This window comes from Pithys albifrons, chromosome 7 (assembly GCF_047495875.1).
Source record: "Pithys albifrons albifrons isolate INPA30051 chromosome 7, PitAlb_v1, whole genome shotgun sequence".
Taxonomy (NCBI): Eukaryota; Metazoa; Chordata; class Aves; order Passeriformes; family Thamnophilidae; genus Pithys; species Pithys albifrons.
In genome coordinates this window covers 58,677,517-58,704,102 of record NC_092464.1, presented here as the reverse complement: position 1 = coordinate 58,704,102, position 26,586 = coordinate 58,677,517, and the positions used below count along the sequence as shown (strand labels likewise).

The 26,586-nt window shown below is 51.1% G+C and overlaps 3 protein-coding genes across 3 annotated transcripts in view; 1 reads left to right on the top strand and 2 right to left on the bottom strand.

Annotated features, from left to right (window-relative positions):
* LOC139673811 (zinc finger protein 850-like) overlaps positions 1 to 26,586 on the top strand; it is a 685,564-nt gene that overhangs the window by 548,742 nt on the left and 110,236 nt on the right. The window lies entirely within an intron of this gene.
* LOC139674242 (olfactory receptor 14J1-like) overlaps positions 1 to 26,586 on the bottom strand; it is a 232,700-nt gene that overhangs the window by 192,945 nt on the left and 13,169 nt on the right. The gene's annotated exons all lie outside the window — the stretch shown is intronic.
* Positions 5,098 to 5,667, bottom strand: LOC139674230 (olfactory receptor 14J1-like). Its single transcript, XM_071560419.1, has one exon. It carries the CDS (start codon positions 5,665 to 5,667, stop codon positions 5,098 to 5,100), a length of 570 nt encoding a protein of 189 aa, XP_071416520.1.

The window sequence follows — 26,586 nt, the reverse complement described above, 5'->3', positions numbered from 1 at the left end:
CTGATGGACTTTGCCAAGCAGGACAGCCAAGCCCTGCCACCCATCTCTGGTTCCTCACAGGATGCTCCTGGAGCAGAGTGATGTGGGGTGTGGAATGGGGAGTGCAGGAGAGCAGTAGGACACCTCCACAGCTCTATGGAGTGGGTGAGGAGGTGACAAGTCCTGGGGCTGTAAGGAACTGGTGTCTTCTCATAGGCTGTGAAGCCCCAGGAAACTGCCCTGCTGCAGAAAAGCACAGTGAAGAGCCAAAGTGTGTGAGAGCAAGAGAGGGCACAGCAGTGTCCCTTCCACAGCCAGACCTCCAGGGACACACCTGAAGGAGCAGCAGAGCAGGGTCTGGGCTTTGTCTTTGTTTCCTGGACACCCTGGGCAAGGGGCCCCAGGGCAATTGTCACAGATCACTCCCTGCAAACACCATTCCCAGCCCTGGCCTCTCACCCACCACTGACAGGTTGTTTGTCCCTCCATGGGGACACCAAATGAGCAGCTCACAAGGCCATGCTGCAATTGTACAGAGGAAACTTCAGCATGCACAGTGTGTATGTGGGGGAGATGAACCCAAGAGAACACAAAGACCATCAGCTAATCCTGGAGGTGCTGGGAAGGGCTGTGGGACACACAGTGTCTCGAGGTCACTTCACTCTGGGCCCCACATCCCCTGGAAAACCCCCAGGATGCAGCACTGGGATGTGCTTCTGAGCACAGAGCTCCCCCTGTGTCCATCCCTCAGGCCGTGGGGCATCTCAGAGAGGGGCAGAGCAGGTGACACCCCACAGGGCTGAGGTGCCTCCAGTCCCCAGCAGTGGCAGATGGACAGGGGAGAGAGAATAGAATAAAAAATGACTGTTGGGTTGGGATAAGGCACTTTACTAAATCAAAAGCCAAAGTTTGCACACAAAGAAAGAGGAAAATTACAAGATTTATTCTCTACTCCCCATCATCAGTGATTTCTGGCCATGTCCCAGCAAGCCAGGCTTCAGCACACGGAGCAGCTGCTCAGCAGGCAAACATTGGAAACAATGAACACCCCCCTTCCTCCTCCTTTCCTCAGCTTTTATATCTGAGCTGACATCCCATGGTTTGGAATATCCCTCTGGTTAGTCTGGCTCAGCTGGCCTGACAGTGTCCCTTCCCAGGACCTTGCCCTCAGTTCAGGAAGGAACGTTGCAGTGGTGGGGCTGTGCCAGCCCTGCTCAGCAGTAGCCAATACATTGGTGTGTTCTCAGCACCTTTCCAGCTCCCAACACAAAGCCCAGCACTGGGAGGGCTGCTGTGGGTAAATGAGCTCCAGCTCAGCCAGACCCAAAATATGTCCCCAATGTTCCATACTGTCACAGGATTGCTTTAGTTCTGTGAGGCCCTGCAGTGTCCAGGTGGCATCCTGGTTCCCTGTGGTTCCACAGTGTGTCAATGACCCCTTGAGTCTATGAGGTTAAAAACTGTCTCAAGACCCCTTTTGTTCCAAGAGGCCCCACATGTCACAATGATCCCTTTGGTTCCGTGAGCTCTGCAGTGTCCCAGGATACCTTTGGTTCCTTCAGGCCCTGCAGTGTCCCAATGGTCCCATTTTCCATCAGTTTCCACAGTGTCCCAGGGTCCCTTTTGTTTCATGAGGCCCTGAAAGGTCAGAATTGCCTCTTGATTCCATAAGTTTCTGTAGTGTTACAGTTGCACAATGATTCCATCAGATTCCAAAATATTTCAGGATTCCTTTGAATCCATGACACCCTGGAGTGTCATAATGTCCCCTTGATTCCATGAATTTCTGCAGTGTCCCGGGGTTCCTTGGAGTCCATGAGGCCCTGTAGTGTCACAATGATCCCTGGATTCCATGAGGCTCCACAGGGTCAAAATGGGCTTCTGTTTCCTTGAGGTCCTGCAGGGTCACAAAGGAACTCTGATTCCATGAGGTTCCCAAGTGTCAGAATGGCCCCTTGGTTCCAAGGCTTTCCACAGTGTCCCAGGGTCCCTTTGGTTCCTGAGAGAAGATTGCTGGGGGTGAAATTAGGAGTATCAAGTTATCCTCACAGAAGTTGCAATGGTACACAAATTATAGGTAAAGGTCCATCAGGAGTGTTTGCACAGTCAGTGTTTCAACACCCTCAGCATTACCTGAACTTGGTTTTATCTCACCAAAATCTTTCCTCTCTGTTGGCCAAGCCCCTCTTTCCTCCCCCAAATATCCCATCCCTTTTGTCCCAGTTCCTCCTGACCTCCCCAAATCCTTCAGCTGCATGGACTCAGCTTTGTGACACCCTTCATGATCCCTGAGCATCTGCCTGCCCAGCTTGGCCAGTCAGTTCTGGGAACACACCTGACAGCCCAGCCCCCAAGGGGACAGGATGTTCTGCTGTGCTGGAGAGGACCCTCCTCAGCCTGGCCAGCAGTGCTGCAGGGGGGGATTCCCTGCCCCTCCCCAGCTGGTCCTTCCTGCCCAGCAGCTCCTGTTCCAGAAGGGCTCACAGACACTCTGGGGGACTTTTCACACTTGGGTCCTTGAGCTGCCCTGGGGCATCTCTGGGGCAGTGGCCAACTCTGTGACTGCTCTGGGAAGTCATGGCCTGAAGCCAGGAGTGTGGGTTTTAGGAGGTAGTTGAAACCTCTGCAGACAAGAAATCCTGGTAATTGTTGAAGACTTTCTTGCCTATCATTATGATGTGCTGTTTATTTTTAATTTCAAGGTTTTTTCATCATTTTCTTTTTACTGACAAGACCACACACTTGTTCTATTAATCTGATTCACTCACTGTTTATCTGAAAATATTTGTGCAGCTATTTATCAGAGTACATTTCCTACCAGTGTTTTGAATGCAGAAACATTACTCAGAGGAGCTACTGAACTTCTCTGGGATGGTTTCATATCCCTAATTTTGCCTCTTCTGTTCTTCCTCTCCCAATTTGCGTTCCATGATCTTTCCAAGCTGTGTGTGCCTGGGAATGTTTTCACAGTCCTGAGCTCTGGGCCATGTCAAGGGGGACAAATGCACCTTCTGGAGAACACTGTCACTCCTGCTCACAGAGCCTCTCTGACTGCACAGGGGAGACTCCCCCAGGCTGTTTCCTGGTGTGGGAAGAAAGGGACATAAAGGCAGAGGAGAGGGATGGAGGAGACATGGACATTTGCAATGGGCATGCTCAAGGATGGTGAGATGAATCTCCCTGGGACAGGGAGGTTGTTCCTGCAGTCACAGCCAGAAATGTCAGGGCTCTGACAGGTGCCCACACCTGAGCTGGGCTCATGCCCTGCTCACACCCCCAGGGCTGTTCAGAGACACGAGTCCTTCCCTTGCACACACACAGACAGTTCCTGGCAGCAGGTGCAGTGTCTCCCTGGGCTCCTGCTGCCACTGCCCGGGGCTGGAGGCACCTCAGCCCTGCAGAGCCCCCACCCTGCACACTCACACACTTCAGCTCAACACTGGAGTTTCCCTCTCCCTGGCATGGCCCAGTCCAGCCCCTCCCTGGTCCCACCAATCCACCTGCCCCAGCCCCAGCCCCACAGAGCAGCACAATCATGTCTGGCCCTGCAGCAAGAAATGGAGGCAAAGGAGGTCAGGGACAGTGACTCTGTGTCTGGAATGTTCAGGAGACCATCATCTCAGGCATCTCCTGCAGCCCCAGGGCCACCCACACTCCCCAGGACAGCAGGAGAGAATCAATCGTGGGGCTCTGCGGGCATCACCTACAGCTCCAGGGACTGGAGAGCCTCTTTCCATGGCTCCTCTACACACACAGCCTGTCCTGCTCTTCTTCTGGCACATCCCATCTCCCCACAGAGCCTTTCCCCAGGGAAACACGTCTGTGCTGGCCTGACCAGCCATTCCTGCAGCCCCTCCCCGTGCTCCCCACAGCCCCCGAGCTGGGGATGCTGCTCTGCAGGGCACAGGGGCTGCGGTGCCTGGGGCCATGGGGGGCTCTGCTGGGCTGTGCTGGTCAGGCTGGGAGGCAGAGCCAGCTGATGGTGGTCCCTGCCACTGAGCCCCTGCCACACAAGCTCTTGTGTGGTCATGGAGGGTGCTCAGAGGGGCCCTGCCTTGTTCCAGTGCTGGGAGATGGGTCTGGGGGCTGCAGTGGATCCAGACTATGAATGTTTATTGAAAGTAAAATGAATCACATGCCTCCTTTCCCTCAACCTGCTGTATTCCCTGGGGTTGCAGGGCTCTTTTTTTTCAGTTCACACTCAGATGTAGAATATTATCTCTGGGTGACTCCGAGCTGGACAGGCCTGGTCTCCTTGGGCTCTATTCACTGTCAGCTCCTGCTCACACTGTTGCTGCAGGTCTCGTGTTCTCCTGGCAGCTCCAAAGTGTCTTAAGCAAATCACTTTCCTGCCATCAGCCCTGTCACAAGCTGTTGAGCCCCAGGAAGGTTAATCTCATCTGCATGGTCTCTGGCCACCAACAAGTAAAACCTGAAGCAGAACTAAGTCCTTTGAAAGTCACACTGGGACCCTGATCTCATCACACTGAGCCATGGGCAGACAAAGCAGCACAAGTTGCCTCTTGAATGTCTCTTCCTTAGGCATGTTCTTAAGAGCAACTTCAGAGGAAGCCCAAAGCCTTCCTGTCCTGCCCTCAGGAGAACCCCTTTCCTGATGGAGCTGCTGTTGTGCAGCCCAGCTGTGTCCCAGCAGTGCCCATGGCCTGTTCCTGGCTGTGAGCCCAGGATGGACACACAGCAGGATGTGACCAAGCTGGCAGAGAACCAAGGCCTTGGACCAACACAAGGGCTTAGGAGAGTGTGGAAGCAGAAAGGGCAGCTCTGAAGAGTCCCCTCCTCTCTGTAAACATGCACTGTCCTGCAGTGAGCTGTCCTTTCTGAATGCCTAAGAAGAAGGATCAAACAAGTCACTGCACTGTCCTTTATTTTGTGTAACTACTCAAGTGGAACAAATCCTCATTTAGACAGTCTCTGGGTCAAACTCCAAAGAAACATACTAGATTATAAAGGAGGATAATTAAAAAAATTATTTGTGCATAAACTGATCACATGACCCCCACCAAAGTGCTGAGAAAACAGGATGGGGATGAAATGAGTTCCAGTCCGAATGCTATGCAGACATCAACAGAAACAACAGTTTTATGCTTCTGGAGAGCATCAAGTCATCATTTTCCTCACAGCATCCTTGAGCTCCTGGTTCCTCAGGCTGTAGATGAGGGGGTTCAGAGTTGGAGGCACCACCAGGTACAGAACTGACACCACCACATCCAGAGATGGAGAGGACAAGGAGGGAGACTTCAGGTGGGCAAACACGTCAGTGCTGAGAAACAGGGAGACCACGGCCAGGTGAGGGAGGCACATGGAAAAGGCTTTGTGCCGTCCCTGCTCAGAGGGGATCCTCAGCACAGCCCTGAAGATCTGCACATAGGAGAAAACTATGAAAACAAAATAACCAAACACTAAACAGGCAGTAACCAGAAGGAGCCCAATTTCCCTGAGGTAGGAGTGTGAGCAGGAGAGCTTGAGGATCTGTGGGATTTCACAGAAGAACTGGCTCAGGGCATTGCCATGGCACAGGGGCAGGGAAAATGTATTGGCTGTGTGCAGCAGAGCATTGAGAAAGCCACTGGCCCAGGCAGCTGCTGCCATGTGGGCACAAGCTCTGCTGCCCAGGAGGGTCCCATAGTGCAGGGGTTTGCAGATGGCAACGTAGCGGTCGTAGCACATGATGGTGAGGAGGGAAAACTCTGTCGACATGGAAAAGGAAAAGGAAAAGACTTGTGTGACACATCCTGCATAGGAGATGGTTGTGGTGTCCCAGAGGGAGTTGTGAATGGCTTTGGGGACAGTGGTGTAGATCCAGCCCAGGTCTGTGAGGGACAGGTTGAGCAGGAAGAAGTGCATGGGGGTGTGCAGGTGGTGGTCGCAGGCTATGGCGCTGATGATGAGGCCGTTGCCCAGGAGGGCAGCCAGGGAGATGCCCAGGAAGAGCCACAAGTGCAGGAGCTGCAGCTGCCGCGTGTCTGCCAATGGCAGGAGGAGGAACTGGCTGATGGAGCTGCTGTTGGGCATTTGCTGCTTCTGGAGGTGGGGCACTGTCCAAGGAGGAAATAACAGTGACAAATCAGATGAGATATTTCTGAGAATAATTACAGCCATGTCCCAATACCCCTTTCCCTTCTGCTCACACTCCCCACTTTTCCTTTCTCAGGAAACTGCTTCATATCCATGGCTGGAGCCCTGCTTGGTGCTCACTACATTTCCCACGAGGAGCAGCCCCTCTGCCCACTGGCTGTGAGGGTCAGCCCTGCTCTGCTCCAGGGGGGTCATGGCCATGGTGGGGGCAGGGCCCATCCTGGTGTTCAGCTGTGTCAGATGAAACTGCTCCTGAAGCAAAAGTTCTCATGGGCATCTGCACTCCCATTTTTGAGAATATTTCAGGATTCCAGAAGACAGTTTCAGAGGTTTGGGTGTTTTGTTTCTGACTCCCCTCATCTTCCCTGTGGAGTTTTCCTGGATGTCAGAACCCCTCAGTATTTATGCTGCCCTGAGGAAGAGCAGAGCAGGGCTTCCCAAACAGGACGATGTCTGTGGCTTAATGCAGAGTGAGGGGAGTTGCTCTGTCCCTTTGCCTTCTTCCAGCTGACCTGGACTTGGACCTTCTTCAGACAGACTGATCACACTCCCATTTTTGTCTGAAATGCCACGAGACACTGTTGAGAGCAGAGAGTTCCATCACAGACCACTCAATTTCTCAGCCTGGCTCAAGGTCTCAAGGACACACGTGGCTCATCTCACCAACCCAACAGCATTTCCTGGGATGGGCAGAGCATCTCTGCCCCTCTGCACTGGGGATTTCAGATAACACAATTGTGCTATGAAGATAATTTGCATTCTTGAGAGCAGCTCCCAGCTTGGAAGGACATCTCAGAGAAGAGCCAAGTGTCCTGACAATGGGGTTTGATTCTGGGAAACACACCTCATTCTCCAGGCACACAGAATTCACTACTGACAGCCCTACAGGTCAGAGGAAAATTGGAATGTCTCATTGCCAGGGACCCACCTGCCTGTGGGGGATCACAGGATCAGTGATTTTCTCTGTAGCTTGAACTCCCATTCCCAGTGAGCCTGACTGAGAGAAAGAGGAAACAACCCCAGTAACATGAGCAAGTTGAGGAAAAAGGAAATGCACACTGAGGGTCCGGCTGGGAGAAGCCAGGGCAGAACCAGGTGGGCACTCAGGGCAGTGTCACCCTGAGCCAGCTGTGCCACCTCCCAGACACCAACAATGCCGGATAGTTCTCAGCCCCTGTGCAGCTCCTCAGAGTTCCCTCTGCATGACAAACCAGCAGGCATGTGGCTCGAGAGCTTGCTAGAAATCCCTCCTTTCACGTTGTCCTTGAAGTATCCCCTGGAAAATATCCTGCAGTGCTGTGGTTCTATAAGCAGTCCTCACCTATGAAACTCTCACTTGACAGCAGAAGAAACCTCTTCTCCCCTGCCCTGCCAGGGTTTGCTCTTTCCACCCACAGCCTCTCCCCGAGCACTGAGGGAGCTCCCCAGACCAGCTGAGAGCTGCCCCTGGCAGGTGGCAGAGCTCCTGCCCTGGCACAGCACCCTGGGCTGCAGGACCCTGCTCTGCAGGACAGTTTGGGGCAGCCTGGGTGGCACAGCCTGGATTCAAACCCTGCAGCCATCCCTGGGGGAAGGAAACCCTGCTGGGATGTCCCAGGGATGGTGCAGCAGAGAGTTCCTGCTTTGCAGCCCGTCCTCCTCTTCAGCACCAGAGAAACTGTGATATCCCACATTAGAGACCCCCCAGGCTGTGGGATGTGCCAGCATTGGGAGATCTTCCCACAGACTGCACATACATTGCCCTTCATGCAAACTTACCTTCTGAAAGCCTGGAAAGATTCCTCTTCTGTGGATCTTCCTCTCAACTTTCATCACAGTCCAGACTGTGTGTAACCTCTCTCTGCCCTGCTTTTCTGCCCTGGGTGTGTGCAGGCAGTGCCCTGAGCCCTGCTGGGCTGTGCACAGGAGCTGCTCCTGGGCAGAGCTGTCTCTCTGCAGCGCTGCCCGCTTGCCAGGAGCTCCCTGTGTGCCAGGAGCCCGGCCCAGCTCAGCAGCACAGCAACAGCCCAGGGCATTTAATGGCCCTCTGGGGGGGTTGGTGCCGAGTCCCTGAACATCAGACCCTGAGGAAAGGTGCAGGAACCTCATGAGAAACCCAAGTCAGAATCAAACTTTAAGGTTTCTTTTGTAGTTAATGGGTCCCTCTGAGGGACATAACTGAGAAAGTGTCCCCAGATTCCAGTTAGAAAACAAAGAGACAATGATGACAAATATGGACTAGGAAAGAAAGGTCACTCTGATGCTGAGGAAAGTAAGAAGCATTTCATTAACCCAAAGGTCACAGCCATGACACCCAGCCCTGGGAAGAGAGATCCTGTCTCTTCCCCATTGCTCTGAGCTCTTCCTGGGGCACTGGGATGTGGGATGTGCAATGCCAAGGGCAGGAGGATGGGGTGGCACCTCCCAGGCTGCTGAGCAGGGACAAGGAGGCAATGAGGCCCCAGGGCTGCAAGGCTCACTTGTCTCCTCATGCCATCAGGGGCACACACAGCAGCCATGGCCAAAGGCCTGCACAACTTGGCTCTCTTGGGGCCTTTCAGCTTCTGCACATCCCTGTCTCCTCTCCAGCCCAGGCTGTCCTACGGTGTCCATGCCCTGCCCCTTTCCCTGCAGGCTGTCGGCATCCCCCGGCTGCCCCACCTCGCTGGCCCCTTCCTGCACTGACATCTCTCCCTCCTCCCTGGCTCTGCCTTGGAGCACAAAGCCTTGGACTGATCCAGACTCCTTCAGGGGGATGTGTTGCACCACAGCACTTCCCTTGGGCAGAAATTCCTTTCTCCTTGTGTGCAGTCTGGACCTCCCCACTTTCCCTTCAAGGCCTCTCAGGCTTCTCTGGTTCTTTCCTCAGTCTCCACCACGCTGGGCCCAGGGCTTGGAGGCTTCCAAACCCCTTCATACGATATCTCTGGTATTTAGCCATGAAAATGTTGTGCTCTTATTGCAGGAAAGACACAGGGACACTTTTGGCCAAGGGTTGTATTGGCAGAACAAGGCACAGGAACTGGTACTGAATGAAAGGAGATTTCCATTGGATGTCAGGAAGAAATATTTTGTGCTGAGGGTGGCAGGAACCTGGGCCAGCTTATTAAGTAACTGGAAACCCCATCCCTGGATCTGTCCAAGTTTGGGAATTTTGTACAGCCTGAACTTGTGGAAGGTGTCCGTGGCTAATGCAAAGGTCCTTGGACTAGTGTCTGGTTTAGGTCTCTTCCAATCCAAACAGTTTTTTAGTCTTTTATTCTTATATGCCCAACACCTTCTCCACAGGGTTGCATATACTGACATGCACCATGTTGTCATTTTAATGTGACCTAATCCCCAACATTTTATGAAAATGAAAAAATTGTCCTTTTAGGGACATGAATTTCAATGACTTTGGAGGAACCTTTCAAAACTCAAAAGTTATAAAGGAACTAATAGAGATTTCCAACATCTCTGCATGAAAGGCTCCCCAAGTGATCAGTGACAGCCCCCCAGGATGGCCTTGCAGCTGAGGTTGGGGGTTTTCTCACTCAGGTCCTGAGACTGAGGATGGGCAGCCAGAAAGTGCATTTAGGGACTGTACAAGACTTGCCATGGGATGTCCAGGAAATGACCAAAGTCATTTGTGGAGGAACAGACATGAGAAAATAGAAAAGGTGATGAAAGAGCTGATCATGTGCAAACAGGTGACTGCTCAGTGCCTTTCCCTGGCTGTGCCCTGAAATTGATCCCACAGTCTGTTCCATTTTCCTAATCCCTCCATTGTCAGAAACTTCTGGGACAGGGCATCTCTGTGCTCTGGGTTTGGAGGGAGATCCAAGTGCCTGCCACTGGAGTTGGAGGCACAGACCATAAGGTCTTGTGTTCTTTGGGGGCCCAGACTGGTGGGTGTGTGGGTGAGTGGGTGCAACCACCTGTGACCATCAAACCAGAGTAACCAGTGACTGGCAGAGGCCTGGGAGCCGCTGTCTGAGATCATCCCCTGAGGGATCCACATTGTCTGGGTGTCTCTGGAGCTCTACATCTTCTCCTGACATGGCAGAGCACACAAACAGCCCATCCTTGTCTCCCTTTCCCCACTCACTGTGTTTTGGTTTGTCCCAGAACCCTCCCGAGGTCCCTTCCAGGATGAGTTCCTGTGCATTTCCCTCCCCATGGACCTTCCCTTCCTGATGCAGCATCTGTGGGGCAGCAGAGCTGGGTCAGTGCAGGGCCAGGACTGGCTGTGACAGGGGCCATGAAGCCACCGCCAGGAGGTGACAGCAAGGACAGTTGGCAAAATAAAAAATTAAATAGGGGGACTTGGTTCTTTGAGGGAGGGAAGGTTTGGCTGGAGCTGGCATGTGAAGAGGATGAAAGGCAAGGGGTGTTGGGAGAAACAGGGAATGTTCAACCTGGACATGAGGAAAAGGTTTTTCCGCAGTTTCAGGGCCAGTGCAGAGCAGGGTGGCCACAAGCCCAGGCTGCCTTCCTGCCTGCCAGGGTTGGTGGGGTTGTGTGACAGAGCTGCCCCCAGAATCAGAACCTGGGGGGGCTCTCCCACCTGCCCCACTCCTTCTCCTCCCCCAGATGGAATTTCTTTTGTGTGGGTTTCCTGATGTGCTGGATGACCTCACAATGCTCCCTGGCCAGAATGTCTCCTGAGGGCCACCCAGGCTGCTGCAGTGGAAGTGACCTCACAACCATCACATTCCAGCCATATCCCCCATGCCTGGCCTCCCCTTCCCTCTGCCCCTGTCTGGTCTCTGCTCAGATTGTAGGAAATAACTTTTCTAATTTCATAATGGTTTTAATTAGCCTTTTAATGAACTGCTTGAATTAATGACAAGTTGTGTGTTGGGCCTTAAATCTCTTTCAGCCAGCACTCAGCAGAATTTAACCTACCACTGTGAGAACACAGCTTGGGAAAAGTACTAATTCTCTAAGTTTTGTTAAGTCAACCTTGATATGCTTTGATGAACAAAGCCTGGGATAGAAAGATGTACTGTCGATGTTGGACATCTGGAATGCAGAATTTATGGATCACAAGGACATTTGCAGAAACCAGTAGATAAAGAAGATGGCTAACAAGGACTTAGTAGATGTGATGGAAAGTCCCAAACAGGAGAAAAAGACTAAAAATATGGACTAATTAGCACAGAGAGGGAGAAGTCCATAACAAATAGAAGATAAAAATTAATTCAATATTATTTCAAAATTAGTTCAATAAAATTATGTCATTTAGAACCAATGAACATTGATTTCTTTGTGATGCATTGGTGTCTGTGTGAAAGGATTTCTGTTGGACACACACACAGAGAATGGGAATAAAGTGATGCCTTCCTTTCTAACACCAAACATGCAGTGTTAGGGGGTTTTATTACCCCAATCATTTCAGAGGGGTTTGGCAACAGCATGAGCAGGTTTTGATTAATATCTTGTCTCCAAGTTGCTGGGGCCCAATTGCTTCCCCATGAGGCTCCTGTAGCAGAAGTGGCTTTGCAGAGCCCAGCAAGAAAGAACACCCTTAACCAGCAGCTCTGCAGTGCTGCCCACCAGGCTGGGCTGGCAAGGGAGGGCTCCTGGCCATGGACTGGCAGGACCTGCTGCTGCCAAGATGCATTTGGGGTTTCAGGCTCTCCCTGGCAGAGGTGCCACCAAGTCACTCTGCAGTTGTGCCCGTGGCCTTCAGTGTGCTGGGGCTGGCCTGGGGCTTTTCCTGCAGTGGGATGTGCCCTGGTCATGGCACAGGAAAGGCAGTTCCTCCCCCAGCAATCTGCTCCTTCTGCATGTCAGGCCCCCACTCACTGCCCCTCACTCTGCTCAGTGTTTGCCTTGGCTCGTGGGTGCACTTGATCAGATCTGCTTGAGTGTTCTGAGGCACAACCCAACACCTACTGCCTTCTGTACACACAGCATAAGAAATATGACTTTCCTTTTCTATGGGGCTGGACCTGATGGGTCTTTGCATTACTGTGATGCCGAAAGGGTTTTTGTTCTGATTTTCACATTTTGTAGATTTTAGGAACACAGTAGTTGTAGATTTTTAGAGGGTTAATATTTCTAACAGTTTAAGTTTAATGCCTTTCTATCACTTCCCCTGTCCCAGAACAGGGAGCGCAAATTCCTTTAGTTAATTAATCTTGTTTAGACTCCTTTCCAAGGTAAAGAGCTGAAGGATATCAGAAGGCCTACAGAATGAAACATAAACATAGGTCAGAGTAACCCAAAAGCCAGAATTGGATAAGCTCCAAGAGACCTTTGTGTGCCTGAGGAAGAAGAGCTGATGAAGACAGAGGGTCCTGACGACCCCAGACCCAATTCCAGGGGGTTGGACCAGGGGTGGGACTGGGGCTGGACTGAGAAATGTGTAAAGCAATGATTGGAGGGATCTTATTATAAAAGCCATGGAAAGAAGAACTAAGACACATGCATGTCATCCTGTATTCCTGTGGGCTGTAGGCCCTGTGTTATTAAAGGACCTTTACTTTTTATCTTACCCTACACTAACGTGGCTCGAAGTCCTGTTTTTGGGGGGAAGGGTCATTCACGGCATCAGTTTGGCGAGCGAAAGGTGGAATCAGAGAATCCAGCACCCTGGAACCACGAGGGACTCCAGAGCAAGAAGTTTCATCCTGCGGGAATTCTCTACTGCCGGCACATTTTGGAGGATTCCTTCAGTGACCTTTGAAACTCCTAACAACTGGGTGAGATAAAAGGAGCAGTTCCTTTGGGTATTTTTGCTAGCAAACTAAGGGAAGGTTTTTCCCTGGAACTGGGAATACGTTGGGCTGGGAGGTATAGCTGATCTGGCCAGTCAGTTTCTCAGCCTGGTGGGCAAAAGGGTGTTTTGCCTGGGTGAGGGACGGTTTGGTCCCTTGTTGCTTCGGGAAGGGCAAAGCAGAGTGCTCAGGGGTTTCATGTTAGCTGAATGCAGCTGGAAAGGAGAGGAATATCTCTCTGGGATTACATCACTCTGTCTTAGCCTGAAGCGGTAACATAGCACTTGGAGGAGTGAGCTTGCTTGGTATTCCTGAGGCCAGCAGTTCAAATCTGGGTGCTGAAAAGTTTTTTTCCCTTGCCTGTAACTTGTCAGCATGGGTTGTATGCAATCCATGGAAGAGGAGACTCCAGTGGAGTCCCCTCTAGCTTTGGTTTTGCAGAAATGGAAGCATCTAACAAGCCCCGAAACATCTTTGAGAAGGCAAGTGTTACGAAAAGAGAAACGGTGGGAAGAGATCAAATATACAGAGCAGGGAGGCACCGGTAGCTTTCCCGAGGTTGCTCTGGCAAGCACAGTCACTGATAAGGCAGCCCTGAAAAGGGTGGTCAGAAGGAATGTTGCAGAGAGCAGCGTGGGGCGGGAAGCAGCAGGCTCATTTCCCTCTTCCCATCAGTCGGCCCGAGCTGTACAGGGGGAGGCAGCACCCTCCCTTCCCCCTTTCCCCACCTCTGGCGTTTCCAGCTATGCAGAGGCAGAGACAAGCGAGGGAAGAGCAGCAGACACTGCCATTTCTCGGCATCCAGCTTGTCCGGTACAGAATAACAGGGAGACCAAAGCAGAAGATAACACCAGGATTGTAGAGAACAGTCTCCTTCCTGCCTTTCCTTCCCCCATTCATAGCTGTGTGAGAGAGCTGTCAGTTTCGTGTTTTAATGAAGCAGTGGTTTGCATCTTGTCTGTTGTTGAAAAAGAGGATTTATATCAGCACCTCTGTAGTGAAGAACAAAAAGCAAAGATAAGCTGGAGCCAGCCTGGTGAAAAGGCTAAGGCAAAGCTGAGTTTCTGGGATGGAGCGGCTGTCTCTGAGCTCAGGGAGCTGGGCTGGGAGAAGCCAAGACAAGCGTGGCTGTGGCACAGCTGCATGGATTCAAGGCTAGTCTTAGCCTGGGAGATTAACAAAAGCAATAATCTCAACTTTCTAACTTACTTTTCTTTTAAAGACCATGAAAGGTCTGTGTTCCCAAAGGGAGAGAGAGGGAATGTTTCCGTTCCCTTGAGAAAGAAAGTACCTTTGCCACCTCCTGAGGAGGCAAAGAGGAAGGTGTTTTCTCTGCGTTCCCCTATCAGAGAGGGAGTAGGGAGAGTTGCCATAGAGACCCCCTGTAAACAAATGAGTAACCAGAAGTCCAGCAGCTCCTGGGAAGGAGAAAACTCCGGAAACGGGCCGGGACCCCCAGAGCCCCCCAGGAGGCTGTCCCGGCGGATACAGGGATGCACTGAGGTTGTCCCGCAGGTGCGGGGATACACTGAGGCTGCTCCCGGGGACGCTGAGACAAGCGCACATGCAGCGCAAGCAGAACCCCCTGGAGAAGCAAAGCTTGGCATAGCAGCTGTCCCAGGACAGCCAGGAGCAGGTTCCACCAGAGCCGTGAAATTGACCTCTGCCAGCATCGCTCCACCTGGAGTGGCGAGCAGAGCCAGCAGAGAGGGGCCAGGCACAGCAGGGTTGGCCTTGGACATCGGCAGAGCCAGCAGCTGTGAGAGTGCCTGCAGAAGGGCAGTAGCCAAGCACGCAGATAGAGCGCGTACGGGGAAGGCAGCACACACATTCCCGGGACCGGGAGATGAACAAGCAGGGCTTGCTGGCCAGGCAAACGCAGCTTTTCCTTGGGCAGCTAGAGCAGCAAAAGGTCCTGAACGTACCAGTGGAAAGGAGGTGCTTGTGACGGAAAGGCAGCTGCAGCAAGAGCAAGATCAGTCTCGCTTGGCCGTGGGCTGGTCCTCCGTGCTGGGCTCTCCCGCTGCTGAGAACAGAGCAGGCACTGGCTTTGCTGACCCTTCAGCAGCTGCGGTGGCAGAAAGGAGGGCGAAGGGGGCTTTAGCAGAGACCGCAGGGAATAGCGGGAAGGGGGAGCCAGCACCGTCCCTTCCTCCATCTCTCGCCTCTGCCGTTCGTGACCATGCAAAGGCAGGGACAGGCGACGTGGCCAGCTCTGCCCCTGCCCGGCAGCCAGTGTGTGCTCTGCAGAGAGGCAGGGTGGAGAGAGCCGCTTCTGACACCGAGATTGCAAAAGGCACAGGAGCAGAGAGACATGGTCTCCTTCCTGCTTTCCCTTCCCTTGTTCGTGGTGGAGAGAGAGAAAAATCAGTGCTAGTTTGCCTTTTGTCTGCGGTTGGAGAGGAGGCTTTGTGTCATCTTTATAATGAAGAGTTAAGAGCAAAGCTGGGCCAAAGTGGACCCAGAGGGAGGAAGGCATCTTCATCTTTGCCTTCTCCTGGGAAAGCAAGGAAAAGAAACTTTTCCTTGTGCTCCCTCACTAGAGATAGAGCAGAGAATGTTGCTATTGAAACTCCTTGTAAAAAAAGCATGAGTAGCTTTTGGGGAAGAAAAGGACTAGAACACTGTCCAGGACCCCCGATCCCGGGGAGTTCCACCCCTGGGACCGTAGAACTAACTCCTGTCAGCGTTGCTTCCCTTGGAGCAGCGAGCGAAGCGGGCAAAGAGCCGGGTGGGCGGCACTGCACGGCAGGCCCAGAGCCGGGGGCAACACCGGCAGCGGCTCCAGACGCCTCGGTTTCTAAAGCAACAGAGGCCAGCCCAAGGGCCATCAGGGACGGGACCATTCCCTTAAGAGCCAGCATGGCCCCGACAAAAAGGACCAAAGAAGCTGTGCTCAAAGCCAGTGCTACAGCAATAGCAGATGCCAGCATAGACCCAGGGTCAATACCTACAGCTGAGACCTTGCCCAGACCGACAGCGGGAGGGCCGTGTGTGACCCTTTCCTTTCTATCCCTGTCGCTAACAATCCCTACCTGCTTCGGCGAGCAAGCAGAGAATTTAAACACCTTGTCCTGGAATACAGGACTCCCCAGCAAGCAGGCAGGCAGCCTGATCATCTCAACTGCCTTGCCCAAGTGTGCAAATTTTCTAATTGCAGGAAAAGGGGGGGTGAGTTCCTCTACCCCCGAGAGCATTTCCAGCATTTTCCCTCTACCCCTGCCACCAAGACCGAAAAGGGGGGAGCAAAAGAGTGATAGTGTCACTGTGTTACAAGCTGCCTGAACAAACTCAGTTCTTTCCAACTGAGATGAATGTTAAAGCACCAATTTAAGTTTAAGGAATCTCTATCTTAAGCTTAAAGATTCTGTCTGTGTTTGCAATTTTCTCATTTCCAGTTTTAGAGAAGCCTCAACACCTGATACACCGAGACAGATTGGCAAAGCAAAACCACAGCTTTCTGTGGTAGTCTCTGTGTTCTGAGGTTGCTCTGAGCTGCTCCAGCTTGTAGCATGTCTGTCTCAGCATAGCTCTAAGGCTGCTAAAAACTAGGACCAGTATCATACTGGTGCAAAATCAATTAATAGTTGCCACCTATGTATTTTTGTCTTTATTATGAACTAACCATATGCTTTTAGAATATGATTATTTGCAGACAACCAAGAAGTCTGTCACCACCAGACCTGAAGGACATGCCTCTCAAGAATCCAATCTGAGAGCAAAGTTGATGAAAACATCATTTTGCAAGCATTGTGTAGAACAACTGTATCTTCTCTTTAATTGCTGTTACATGTAAGAGAAATTTCTCTAAACCTGATTTGAAAATTCTACACAGGAGGTTGTATGATTGTAACTTCAAGTTTGTTTATTTTGAGTTTGTCTCTAACGTCTTATCATCTAGTGTCTGTTACAGTGTGTGAAGCACTGAGCCTCGCAAAAGAGAAACGAAACAAGTTCTGTGTGTCCTGTGTTACAAGACAAGAAAGCAAGCAGCTAGTCACAACAGTGCAGCTGAAGAATTAAAAGAACTGATTTAGTAGACTGTCTCATGAACATTGAGGTACATCTAAGCCTGCAATCTTTGAAATGAACTGGTAACATCCTAGCTGAATAGCTTGTTTAAGCCATCTAAGTGATGCTTGTACCCTATTTTAGCCTAATTAAGTGAATTTCAGTCTTGTCCTGAAAACTTTTTCATGCTCTTATGTCTCTTGGATTTCTTTCAGCAAAATGATCTTTTAGAGACCCGTATTATGGCTCACAATATGTGAAGATGCCATTGTTATTTAACATGCTAACATATACAATTTGGCAGTGAAAATGCTTTTATACACGGAGGCAAGAAGCTCCTGCACAGCTACTCCGTGAGGTGGAGAGGACTGACTGTGGTCAAGGCAGGCTGTGGCAGGATGGTCTGACCTCGATAGGGCCTGAAATACACTCAGAGAATGCAAGCACGCTGTGAGGAGCAATTAGTAGTGCCAAGATGATGTTTGGTGTTGCAGAAACTCCAGACACAGCTTGGTAGTGGAAAGCTCCTGATGGGCCTGTGCATTCCTGGCTAGCAGTCAACCCCTTCATGTTATAAAAGCTGAATCTGCTTTTTGTATTGTCAAAATGCGAGAATTCTCAAATTCGAGATTCCTTTAAAATTGCCTGAGATTTGCAAAATTGCACACTCCTAAAACTCAAATTAGCAAAATTTGTGAAGAGATACGAGAGACATAAGACATCTTACATACCCAAGCCTTGCCTATAGCTAAGGCAGAGAAACAACTGTTTCATTTATTCCTCATATTCACATAAGAAAAGTTAGTTTGCAAAATTATTAAATGGTCTAGATTTCCTTTTACTTTGCAGAAACTCCAGAAGCCCATGAAATTGGACATTCCTGTTCCAGACTGAGAACTGTTGAAAGATGGGACACTGACATCTGCATGCTGACTAGAGTCATCTCAAGTACTGTCAACTAATTACACCACAGTGAAAGACAGAACTGTACCCCTGTGATACAGACTCCAGGACCACTTCAAAGATTAACAACCTGATGTCATCCTAAAAGACAAAGTAAACTGCTTTCTTTGCATAGCAGGTTTCCTGGACTTACTGCAGGACAGAAGTCCTCTGCCCCTAGAACAAGGGCAACAGAGACTATTACTTTCTTAAATTACTTTTTGTATGTATTGTTTGCATTGCTACTAACCATGAATTAAGTTTGGAACTAAAATTTGTAATTGCATTTGGCTTTAGCCAAAATGCCAAAAAATTGCTAAATTTGCATTATGAATTTAGCTGAAATTTGAAATCAAAACTTGCGTGTGACCCTTGTCACATATCTAAAATCCTTCAAAAACTGACTGCTGTATTTGTATTCAAATACCAGCAATTGATGGAAAGCAATTAGCCCTAATTGGCATTTTGATGAGTGAAACAAACTTTGGAAAGTCCTATGAAATTCCAGAGACCTGGAGATTCCATCTCTAAAAGTAAGTCAATAGAAAAACACTGTCATTGAAATTATCCAAAATCAGATCTCAGATGCTATTGCAACTTCAGAAAAGTCCAGAGTTTGTCTCATGTAGTACTACAAATCAAGTAACTCTTGCAAAGTTTCCACAAACCAACTTCATGGTTACTGAACCTAACCAACTCTTTAGTTATGTTTATCATTAGTGTTTTGCATTATAGCTAGCTGTAAGATTTAATACTATAGTTTTTGTTTATCTTTTTAGTGTAATGCTAAGTTTAAGTAGTAGAATCCAGACAAAATTTTTGAGTTTTGTCTGTTTCTAAAGGAAGGACTTGATGCCGAAAGGGTTTTTGTTCTGATTTTCACATTTTGTAGATTTTAGGAACACAGTAGTTGTAGATTTTTAGAGGGTTAATATTTCTAACAGTTTAAGTTTAATGCCTTTCTATCACTACCCCTGTCCCAGAACAGGGAGCTCAAATTCCTTTAGTTAATTAATCTTGTTTAGACTCCTTTCCAAGGTAAAGAGCTGAAAGATATCAGAAGGCCCACAGAATGAAACATAAACACAGGTCAGAGTGACCCAAAAGCCAGAATTGGATGAGCTCCAAGAGACCTTTGTGTGCCTGAGGAAGAAGAGCTGATGAAGACAGAGGGTCCTGACGACCCCAGACCCAATTCCAGGGGGTTGGACCAGGGGTGGGACTGGGGCTGGACTGAGAAATGTGTAAAGCAATGATTGGAGGGATCTTATTATAAAAGCCATGGAAACAAGAACTGGGACACATGCATGTCATCCTGTATTCCTGTGGGCTGTAGGCCCTGTGTTATTAGAGGACCTTTACTTTTTATCTTACCCTACACTAACGTGGCTCGAAGTCCTGTTTTTGGGGGGAAGGGTCATTCACGGCATCAGTTTGGTCATCCAAACCCCAGGGGTGTCACTGACACTGGTCACTGCTCCCCTGTGTCAGGTGAGAGAGCTCCACCTCAGAAACCTCACAGAGCTCCTTGTGTGAGGTGGGGCAGGGGCAGTGCTGGGCAGGAAGGGTTTAACTGGGACACTGGGAACATTTCTAGGCAGAAATGTATCAAAAAATCATCCAGAGGGAAACAAATGTTAAGCTCTTAATGTTCTTTTTAGTTCTCCTCCTTGTGTTACAGGGACACAAATACCTGATGCTCTTATGTAGGTTCCCTGGGACCCTATGCCCAAGATCCATCTACAGCTCCAAAGGGCTCCTGGTGTCCTGCAGGTCCTCTGTGACAGCTGCCAGTGCCAGGCAAGGACCTCAAATACACCTGAGCCTCCAGTGGCACTGGGTACTGATGGTCAGTCAGGGCAGCTCAGCCTGAAACCCAAACAGTATCCTTCAATATCTTGATTTTTCAATAACCTCTTTCTATCAATTGAAATGATTCAATACTTTCAATGAAATGTCAATACAATTTCTGCCATGTCAGAATGTGAATTTTCAGGATGTGTGTTGATTGCAGGAGAGGATTTATCAGAATCATAGAGGTGATGAGTCATTGCATCAGAGAATCACTTGGGTTGGAAAAGCCCTCCAAGGTCACCCAGTCCAACCATAACCCAGCACTGCCAAGTCCACCAATGTCCCCAGGTCCACATCCCAGGTCCCTGGGAGTGTTTCACTGACAACAAGGAGAATTTTGGGTGGGCACCTTTACACACACACAGATATTGTTGTGTTCACACATCTCTGCCTCTGTGTGTGTGAATTGACTGTGATGTGAATGTTGTTATTGTGAATCTACAATTGAGTCACTGTTGAGATTGCAGCAAATTCTGTGTAATCCCTTGATAACTGTTACATTGGTCAATGATTAAGTGCTATTAATCCCTTTTTCCCCCTTTTGTATGCAAACCCTTTGCTTTCTGACCCTCTTCCATCCCAAGTCTCTGTAAATCATCCCCTTTCCTTCAAAAATATATGGGCTTTTTGAGGTTCACTTTGAAATTTTCCTTCTTACTTAAACTACCAAGCTCCAATTACTACAGGTCTTCAAGACTTGAAGAGAAATAAAGGAAGAGAAATATTTTTTTCTTCTGTGTTTTAATGAGCCCCACTGTGTATTTGGAGATGAGTCCATGATTCTCAAGAAGTGAGAGAAGATTGAAAAAGTGACTCAAGAAGTCAGAAGCCAAACTCCAAGTCCCTTGAAGCACCAATGGGCCCCAGTGAGGGCAGGTACTGACAAAGCCTCCCCAGGGACTCCTTAGAGCAGATCCCTGGAGGCCCTGATTGCAGGGAGACAAAGGCTCTGTGCAGGCACCTGCAATGCTGAGAAAACCCTGGGCTGGTTGGAGGAAGCACAAAGGCCAAGGCCTGAGCCCCAGGCCCTGGGACAGCAGGTCCTGTCCCTCACAGGTGGCTCAGGGCTGTTTGTGGGGCAGTGGGATGGGAGAGGGAGGAACAACAAATGTTCAACTCTGTGCAACCCCTCCCAGCCTCCTCAGGGAGGGCTGAGGAAGAAACAAAGTCCAGAACCTCAAAAGAAAGTTCCTTCTGCTGTTCTCAGTGGCAGAGGCAGCTGCCAGAGCCCAGGGGACAAAGCCTGGGTGCCTTTGTGCCTTCCAGCCCTGCCGGAGCCCTTGGTCATCTGTCCTGCAGCCTGTCCTGCCCTGTCCCTGCTGCTCCTCTGGCCTTGCAGGCTGCACACACCCATCCTGCTTTGCCACCAGCCCTCCCAGCAGCATTTCTGTGCCCTCACTGATGTCTCTGCATCATCTCTGGCTGTTCCCTGGAACACAAAGCCATGGGATGATACTGACTCCCTCATGGTGAAACCTTGCACCACAAGGCTCCTCTCTGAGTGACATTTCTTTTTCCTCCCTTCTAATCAGAAACTCCTAAGCTGCACTTTGTGACTTTCTTTCTCTTTCCAGTACCAAGAAAAGCTCTGTCATCCTGGCAGAATCACAGAATATGCTTAGTTGGAAGCGGTCTGTAAGGATAACTGAGTCCAACCCTTAGCCCTGCACAGGACCATCCCCAAGAGTCTCACCATGTGAGGATCATCCAAGCGCTGCTTGAGCTCTATCAGGCTTGGAGCTGTGACCAGTGCCCTGGGGAGCCTGTCGAATGCCCAACCAGATCTTCCTTGGACCATCTCCAGTTCTTCCTCATTCCTCCACAATGGGGAACCTCAAACCCAGACACATCAGTCCAGATGTGTTACCCCAGGGCTCATTCAAAGGGGGTGACACCTCCCTTGTCTGGGTGGCCACACTCCCTCCAAGGCAGCCCCATGTCCTGTTGTCCTTATTAACTTTGATCCTGAGCCCCTGTGCCACAGGACATCCCTCACAGAGCCCAGCCCTCCTCCTCGGGGTCACTCCAGAGCTGTTCAGGTCCCTCCCCTCATCTCTGGGTCATTGTGCCCCCAGTGCAGGACTGGCCTCTTTGCCTTCTAAAACTCCAGCAGGTTTGTGTTGCCATAGCCCAGCGCTCCTCAGGGCCCCTGAGAGGGACTCTCAGCTGGGGCAGCTCTCAGGGTGTGTGCACAGGTGGCTCAGCTGCCTCTGGGTGCCCAAGGCTGCTGCTGCCTGTCAGGGAGGTGACAGATGTGACCTGGCAGCCCCTTCCCAGCCATGGCCCCCTGGAGATGCTGAGGCACAGCTGACTCCTCACAGCATTGCCACCCATGGTGGGAAAGAAGCTGGAGAGGTGAGAAGATCAGTGAAAAGGAGAGGGTGGGACTCCCAAAACTGATCAGGAGGTGGATGAGAATTGGGGGGATGATATGTAAGGGATGGGAGAAGAGGGAAAGTGTGAGCTGTGACCCCCAAACTGATCTTGGGGGGGGCTTGGGGATTGAGGGGAGGATGGGAATGGGAGGGAATAGGCAGAAGGGTGGAAAAGGAGGGGTGGGCTGGCAAGATAGACAGTTTCATGAGGGTCTTTGGTCAGAGGGGCTTGGAAAAGGGGACTCAGGGGTGGCTCCCTGAGCTCCCAATGTGCTGTGGGGTGCTGGGGCTGCTGGGCTGGGAGGGGGCACCGTGGGGCAGGGGGGAGTGGAAAGCTTAGACAAAGTTGATAACATAAGAATTACTTATTTCTAGAAATGATGAGATAAAATATGTTAATCAAAATTATTTATTACACAATATAAATCCTAAAACTACAGTAACTATGGTATAAGAGAGGACAGTGCACTGTCCTCAAGCAATTCTTGAAGAAATTCTACTAAAGCTACCAAAAAGGAAATAATTATTAATTAGCAATCGATGTAGCTCAGACAGCCCAAGGCTGCTGGGAAGATCTCTGCTCTCAGCCTCCAGGAGTGACCTTAGCTGGTGCCCCCACCCAAGGGAGGAATCTCTACACACCCCCCAGGAGGGTTTACCTGGGAAGAACCTGCCTCTGTGAAAGGGGACTGGACCTTTAGAGTATAAAGGGATTGACTGACAGTCATTTGAGTCCAGTGGTTGCCTCACCATCAGGATGTTAATTAGGTGTTGAAGTCAGGCCGATACATGTGCAAACAGGGCATTGTTTGCTTGAACATTCCAGCGGGGATGTCTGTTCTCTCAGCCCGGCAGGTAGACCTGTTCTCTTTCAGTTTTGTGGGTAGACCTGTTTGCTCTCAGTCGGCGGGTATTTTCAAGTCTCTAGGTAGACCTGTTCTCTCTTCCCGTCCAGCGGGTACTCCTCAGCCCGACGGGTAGACCTGTTCTAAGCACGGCTAGTACTGTTCGCTCAGTGGGGCAGGTAGACCTGGTCTCTCCTAGTCCGGCGGGTTGACTTGTTCACTTTTCCAGTCCGGCGGGAAGCCTTTTTAGTCTGGCGGGTTGACCTGATCACTACCTCAGTCCAGAGGGTAGACCTGTTTCACTGCGGCGGGCAGATCTGTTCTCTAAGCTCAGCCGGTAGACCTGCTGTCTCCGCCGGACTTTGCGCTTCAGCCGCTGGTTTCCGGAGCCTGGGCGTCCACGGGTAGACCTGGTAGCGGCGGTGGGCGGGTAGACCTGTTCTCTCTCACACCGCCACCCACAGCCGCTCCCAAACCCACTCCGGCCGCCCCGCCGGGACCGCCTTCCAACGGAGTGGGCGATGCCAACCCAGGAACATCCCCGGGACAAGGGGAGGGGACACCCACGCTCCTCCTTTTCCTCTTCCTTTCCACCGCTCGGACTGCGCGCCAGGAACTCTCGGGTGAGCGGGAAAACAGGGGGGAAAGGGGGAGAGGCGGAAAGGGGTGCTGGGACCCCCAAACTGCACAGTGCCCCCGCTCCCCCCCAAGGGCCGTGCGGGCTGTGCCATGGAACACGAGAGCCGGGATGGGCCCGGCCAAAGCCCCCAAGGGCACCAGGATGTGCCGCTCCTTGGAGCCCGCGCTGGGGCTGCCGCGGGGCGGGGCCGGAGCTGCACACAGGGACGGCAAAGGGTCCCGACAAAGTGCTGCGGGACCCCCGAGCCGAGCCCCGAATAGCCTGGGGGGGCTCTGGGGGGTTGGGTTGTGTTCGGGGGGATGGGTGGGACTTGAGGGACCCCAAAGCTGAGCCGCCAATGCCCCTTGGGTGATATTGGGGGTCCCCGGGAAGTGTTCTGGGGGGTCTCAGTGTCGGTTCCCGGCAAAGCCCCTTGGTGGGTGAGGGGGATGACGGGACCCCCTTGGGGGGTTGGTGTGCCTCGGTCAGGCCCTTTGTTGGCAGCCCGGAGAGGGGGGACACCCTAAACCCCAAAGTGGGGAGACCAGTGAGGGGGAACTCCTGGCAGGGTTTTTTGGGGGTCTCAATGTTTGTGGGTTTTGGGTTGAATTTCGGGGGTGCAGGGGGAACACAGTACTGCAAAAAAAATATTCCAGGGCATCCCAGTGCCAAGGACAGGGGGGTGCAGGGGCTTGAATAATTGGGTTGAGGGCTCCAGGCAGACCCTCTGCTTAGAAAAGGGCGGTCCAGGGTTCCCCGATGTTGGGGAAAGGGGATCATGGGTTACAGAGACCCAGAATGGCCAGGAAAGGTGTTCAAGATGTCCCCCATTGTTGAGAAAAGGGGTGCCTGGGGTCTGGGAAATGCAGGAGTGTGGATCCTGGGAGTCCAAGAGTCAAGGAAAAGGGGGGTGTGGGGGCAGGAAGTGGTGGGATGGCCAGGAAAGGATGTGGAGGTTAAGGGGGTGCATGAGCGTCCCAGTTCTGGAAATTGGGATCAGGAAGGTGCCAAGCTGAAGGACAGGGAGGATTAGGGGTGGGGAGAGGTGGTTTGGGGGTGCAGGGGGTCTCTGTGCCCAGAAAAGGGGAGTCCAGTGGGTGCCAGGGTAAAAGAAAAGGGAGTGTGGAGTCTGGGAGAGGTGGGATGGTGTTACAATCTGCTTAAATATCACAGAAGGAAGTTAGGTTCAAAATATTTTCCCCATCAAAATTAAAACTCAAACTAAGTTCTCCGTTAATTCAAAAAACTGATTTTTTATTATCAAGAAATTGCTAAAAAATACAAAAAGAGAGGGAAATAAGAACGGTTAGAAAAACACTAAGAATACTTTTTAGAACAACAAAAGAAGAGAGTTTATCATCAAAACCAACTATTTTTCTGCCAAGTTAGTGTGTGTGTGGGGGGATAAGCGATGTTGTGTCTGTTCCTGTAGGCAGAGGTGTGGAATGCAGCTCTTGCAGTGCAGATGTGATGCTCAGTCTGTGCTGCTCTCCCTTGTGCAGCAGGGCTGCTCCTCGCTCTCTGCAGAGCTCTCAGGCTCCGCGGAGCTGTCGCTCACGGGCAGCAGCGGCGCAGCCACCCCAGGCTGAACAGGGCCAGGGCTGGGTCAGCAGGAGCTGACGCAGGGAGCAAGGCAGAGCTCAGCTTTCTCCTTAGTCTGCAGGGAAGTCCATTGAGGAGATCATCCTGAGTGCCATCACACAGTCAGTGTGGGTTTGGGAAAGGCAGGTCCTGGTTGACAAACCTTATCACCCTTTATGACAAAATGACCCACTGAGGAGATGAGGGAAAGGCTGTGGATGTGTCTCTCTGGAATTCAGTCAAGCCTTTGGCACCACCTCCCACAGCATCTCCTGCAGAAACTGGCTGCTCATGGCTGGGATGAGGGAACTGTTTGCACCCTCAGTAAATTGGTGGACAACAGCAAGGTGGGTGTGATTGTGGGTCTGCTGGAGGGCAGGAAAGTTCTGCAGAGGCATCTGGACAAGCTGGATCAATAAGACCAAGTGTCAGATCCTGACCTTGGGTCCCAACAACCCCATGGAATACTCCAGGCTGGAGGCAGAGTTGCTTGAGAGCTGCTCAGCAGGAAGGGACTTGGGGGTGCTGCTGGAGAGTGGCTGGATATGAGTCAGAGTGTGCCCAGGTGGGCAAGAAGGCCAAAGGCATCTGGTCAGTGTAAGGAATAATGTGGCCAGCAGGACCAGAGCAGGGATTGTCCCTCTGTGCTGGGCACTGCTGAGGCCCCACCTCAAGTCCTGTGCTCAGTTCTGAGCCTCTCACAACAGAAAGGACATTGAGGGGCTGCAGCATGTCCAGAGAAGGGAATGGAGCTGGAAAAGAGTCTGGAAAACATGTTGGATGAGGAACTGGTGTTCTTGAGTCTGGAGAAGAGGAGGCTCAGGGAGGACCTCATTGCTCTCTTCAAAGACCCAAAAGGAGGTCTTAGTGATCAGGGTCCCCCTTCTCTTCTGCCAACCCTGTAGGGAGGGAAAGAGAGGAAACAGACTTGACTTGAGTATGTCAAGGATCAGATTAGATATTAAAATTATGTTTTTCACTGAGAGGGTGTTTATGCAGTGAAATAATTAGCCCAGGGAGGTGGTGGTATCTTGAAGTGCTCATGTGGTGTATGGATGTGACATCTTGGAATACGATTTAGGGATGATTCTAGTGGTGCTTGGATGACAGTTGGACTAGAAGACTTTGAAGGTCTCTTCAGGCCTTGATAAATCTGTGAGTCTCAGACCTGTCATCACTGCCTCCAAATTTCTGCTCAAAAAAACCCTGGGAATGTTTTCACAGTCGTGTTCCTCAGTGGGACCCATTAGCACTGCAAGAAACTTTGCAGTTTGAATCTCACTTTAACTTTCCTCAGGGTCTGATGTTCAGGGACTCAGCACCAAACCCCCCAGAGGGCCATTAAATGCCCTGGGCTGTTGCTGTGCTGCTGAGCTGGGCCGGGCTCCTGGCACACAGGGAGCTCCTGGCAAGCGGGCAGCGCTGCAGAGAGACAGCTCTGCCCAGGAGCAGCTCCTGTGCACAGCCCAGCAGGGCTCAGGGCACTGCCTGCACACACCGAGGGCACAGCAGAGAAGGGACAGAGGTGAGAGGCAGCCTGGGCTGGGAGGGGACTGAGCTCTCATTAAAGGAGAAACCTCCACAGTATTTGAATGAAGAAT

What these genes read in the sequence shown, in the direction of transcription:
- LOC139674230 (XM_071560419.1), bottom strand. Translation starts at nt 5,667, where the DNA reads ATGTGCTACGACCGCTACGTTGCCATCTGCAAACCCCTGCACTATGGG.